Source organism: Rhea americana, unplaced genomic scaffold (assembly GCF_003343005.1).
Source record: "Rhea americana isolate MKP2758 unplaced genomic scaffold, rheAme1 scaffold_538, whole genome shotgun sequence".
Lineage (NCBI taxonomy): Eukaryota > Metazoa > Chordata > Aves > Rheiformes > Rheidae > Rhea > Rhea americana.
In genome coordinates, this window is record NW_028186688.1 from 127,941 (window position 1) to 131,078 (window position 3,138).

The 3,138-nt window shown below is 76.1% G+C and overlaps 1 protein-coding gene across 1 annotated transcript in view; it reads left to right on the forward strand.

Moving 5' to 3' along the window:
- Window positions 1-1,132: 1,132 nt before the first annotated feature.
- CILP2 (cartilage intermediate layer protein 2) overlaps window positions 1,133-3,138 on the forward strand; it is a 7,030-nt gene continuing 5,024 nt past the window's right edge. The window contains exons 1-4 of the mRNA XM_085318474.1: window positions 1,133-1,220; window positions 1,993-2,091; window positions 2,195-2,467; window positions 2,590-2,772. Of these exons, the coding sequence (XP_085174600.1) occupies window positions 1,160-1,220; window positions 1,993-2,091; window positions 2,195-2,467; window positions 2,590-2,772 (616 nt within the window). The 5' untranslated portion in view covers window positions 1,133-1,159. The remainder of the gene's footprint in view (window positions 1,221-1,992; window positions 2,092-2,194; window positions 2,468-2,589; window positions 2,773-3,138) is intronic.

The following is a 3,138-nucleotide window of genomic DNA, read 5'->3' on the forward strand; positions in this document are numbered from 1 at the left end:
TCTGAGGATGCATTCAGGGCATTTACAGTAAATAACAAACTCCCCGAACTGAGACATGATGTAATTTGAAAACACCCGGGTGTCTGGGGCCAGGCCTGGAATTGCCATCACCTTCCCGGCCCCCCCGCGCCGTCCACGCGTCCCGCCGGGAAGAGCAAACAGGAGCCCGCGGCGCCGCTGCCGGAGGAGGATTCCCGCTTGGAAAAGAGCCGCGGGGGGCCAGGGGGCTGCGGAGGCGGGATCTGGGGCTTGGCCGGCCAGTGCCCCCCCCGGGGGGGAGGGGGATCAGCCCCGGGGTGGGCGGAGGACGTGCGAGCCCCCGGCGCTGAGCCCCCGGCCGCCCCGGAGCCCCCGGCTGCCCCGGCTCCGTCCCTGCTGGGGGGGTCTGCGGGGAGCCGGCRGTCGGGGGGCCCCGGGGCTCCTCGCGTGCGCTGCGCCGGCCGCCGCGGTGCACGGGCCGCCCTCCACCCGGGCTTTAATTCCCCTGGTATCCCAGGAATTGGCGGCGGCTCCGCCGAGCCCCACGGCTGCCCCATCCCGGCACGGCGCCAGGCGTGGGAGGGGGGTTGCGGTGGCCACGGGAGCCGTGGGGGGGGGGCACCTGCCCCCCTCCCTGCCCCACAGCCCCACTCTGGGGTGATCGGGGCGCCCCGGCCCCCCCGCTCGCTGCAGCGCAGGGCTGCGCCCTGGGGGGCGGCCAGCCCGGGGGTGCAGCGAGCCCTGCGCGGCCTCAGCGCCCCTGCTGCCCCCCGCCGCACGTGGGGCCGCCAGCCCGGCCTTGCCCAGGAGCGCCCGGTGCCAGGGCGGCGCTGGCACCCCGGCGCGGCCGGCCTCGACCGCATGAGCTCAGAGGAAGGGCTTTTTCCCTTCCCTCCCAGCCGCCTTCCCCAGCGCATCCAATTTTAGCAGCTTTGCAAAACAAACCCTCAAGTTTCCCGGGCTGGAGCGGCGAGCGGCAGCGCGTGGCCGGGCTCGCCGGGGAGGGCTCCTTCCCTCTTCCCTCTTGACACGGCGCCAGCCCCGGCCGAGCCCCGCGTGCCAGGATCCGATTTCTGCCGTCTCCTGGCGCGAGCGGGAAAGGCCTCCTATATAGCCGTGCGGGGCCGGCGGGCTCGCAGTCGCGCTCGGAGCCGCCGCCGGCGCCCGCCCGACGGCAGGCATGCTCCGGCGGACGCTGGCCCTGCTGGCCCTCGCCGCCGCGCACTGCGCCGCCGCTCCAGGTAAGGCTGATTTACGAGGGACAGCGCCGGCGCTGGGATCCCGCTTGCCTCCCGCCAGGGAAATTCCTCCCCCCGCAGCCCCGCTCCAGCCCGGCCGGTGCGCCGGGACGGCGACGGCGGCCGGAGCCCGGCCCCTCCGCGAGCTGCTTTTTGGAAGGACGCGTTTGGGACGCGCAGGGCTGCGAGCCGGGGTACGTGCGGCGCCGCTCCGGCACGGGACGGCGGGAGCAAGCGGCTCCAGCACCGCCGACGGGCTCCCAGCCCGCTCCGGCACGGCCGCTGGCCCGGGAGGCTTTGCACCCGGAGCAGCCCCGGGCAACACCAACACGGTGCCGCGGTGCATCCCGTGCCGCTCCCCGCTCCGAGCCCCCGCGTGCTCCCTGTGCCAGCAAGTCCCGCAGAGCACTGCACGGGGGGACGGGCACCGGCACAGGCACGGGCACGGGCACGGGYGGCCTCCGGAGCAGCCAGGGCAGCGGGGGCAGGAGGGGCCACCGGGGCGTGTAGAGCCCCCACTGCAGCACCCGCTCCCCGCCCCGTCGGTGCCCCGGGGCAGCAATTTTACAGCCCCGTTTCCTGCCGCTCCCTGGCACGGGAGCCGGTGGTCGGGGTGAGCCCGGGGCCGGCCCGGCTCCGGCGGCTCCACGCCAGCCGCGTTGCTTCGCCCTTTCCCGGCGGGCGACCGTGCGCTCGCAGGCGGCGTTTTGCAGACGCGCAGCCTGCAACCGCGGGAGCCGGCGGCAGACGCGCTCGCCCTCCGCTTCCCCGCCAGAGTCCCTGGAGAATGACTCGGAGGCGGCCAAGAGCGGCGGCCCGGGCAAGCCCTGGAAAACGGCCCCCGACGTAGCCGACCTGGACCCGGCCACGGCAGGTACGGCCGCGCCGGCACCACGCGCCGGGCGCCGGGGCCCCGGGGCTGCGCGGCGCCGAGCGGCTCCGCGGCGCCCGGGCGCTCACGGCTGGCGCCGTCCCAGGTGGCGGTGCCGAGTGGACGTCCTGGTTCAACATCGACCACCCCGGCGGCGGCGGCGACTACGAGAGCCTGGAGGCGATCCGCTTCTACTACCGCGGGCGGGTGTGCCGGCGGCCCGTGGCCGTGCAGGCGCGCACCACCGAGTGGGAGCTGCCCGAGGAGGTGGGCGAAGTCGTGCACTCCAGCCCCAAAACGGGTTTCCGGTGCGTCAACAAGGAGCAGCCGCCGGGCAAGACCTGCTCCAACTACCACATCCGCTTCCTGTGCCCGCTGGGTGAGTGCCCGCTGCCTCCCGCCGCCACCGGCATCTCGGAGGCTCCGAAGCCGGCACGCTGCTGCCGCGACGGCGCCCAGCCCTGGTGCCGTCCCGGCAGCGGCCGCCCCTGCCCTCCGCAGAGCACGTCTACTGGTCGCACTGGTCCTCCTGGAGCCCCTGCTCGCGGCGCGCCTGCGGCGGCAGCGGCACCCAGAGCCGCCGGCGCCGCTGCGGCAGCGCCCAGCTCTCCGCCGCGCTCAAGGAGCTCAAGTGCAAGGGCAAAGCCGTGGAGCGGCGGCCGTGCAGCGCCGGCCCCTGCCCAGGTACGAGCCGGCCCCCGGCGTCCCCCCGCCCCCCCGAACGAGTGCGGTCCCGAGGAGACGGAGGTGCCGGCTCCCGCGCTGAGCTCTGCGGCGCCGGCTGCGTTTGGCCGCACTTCCCTGCGGGGCTGGGGACCCTCATCGCGCCCGGGGCGGCAGGGGGGGGGGGAGCAGGGGGGCTCCGGCAGGCAGCGCGGCCCCTGAGGCCCACGGGGCGCCCCTGCCCGCAGAGGCCGCGTGGGGCGCGTGGGGCGCGTGGGGCCCCTGCTCCCGGCAAGCGCCGCCGCCGCTGCAAGCAAGCCGAGCAGTGGGGCTGCGCCGCCGAGGTGCAGACGTGCCCCCCCCTCGCCCTGCCCAGGTACCCGCCGC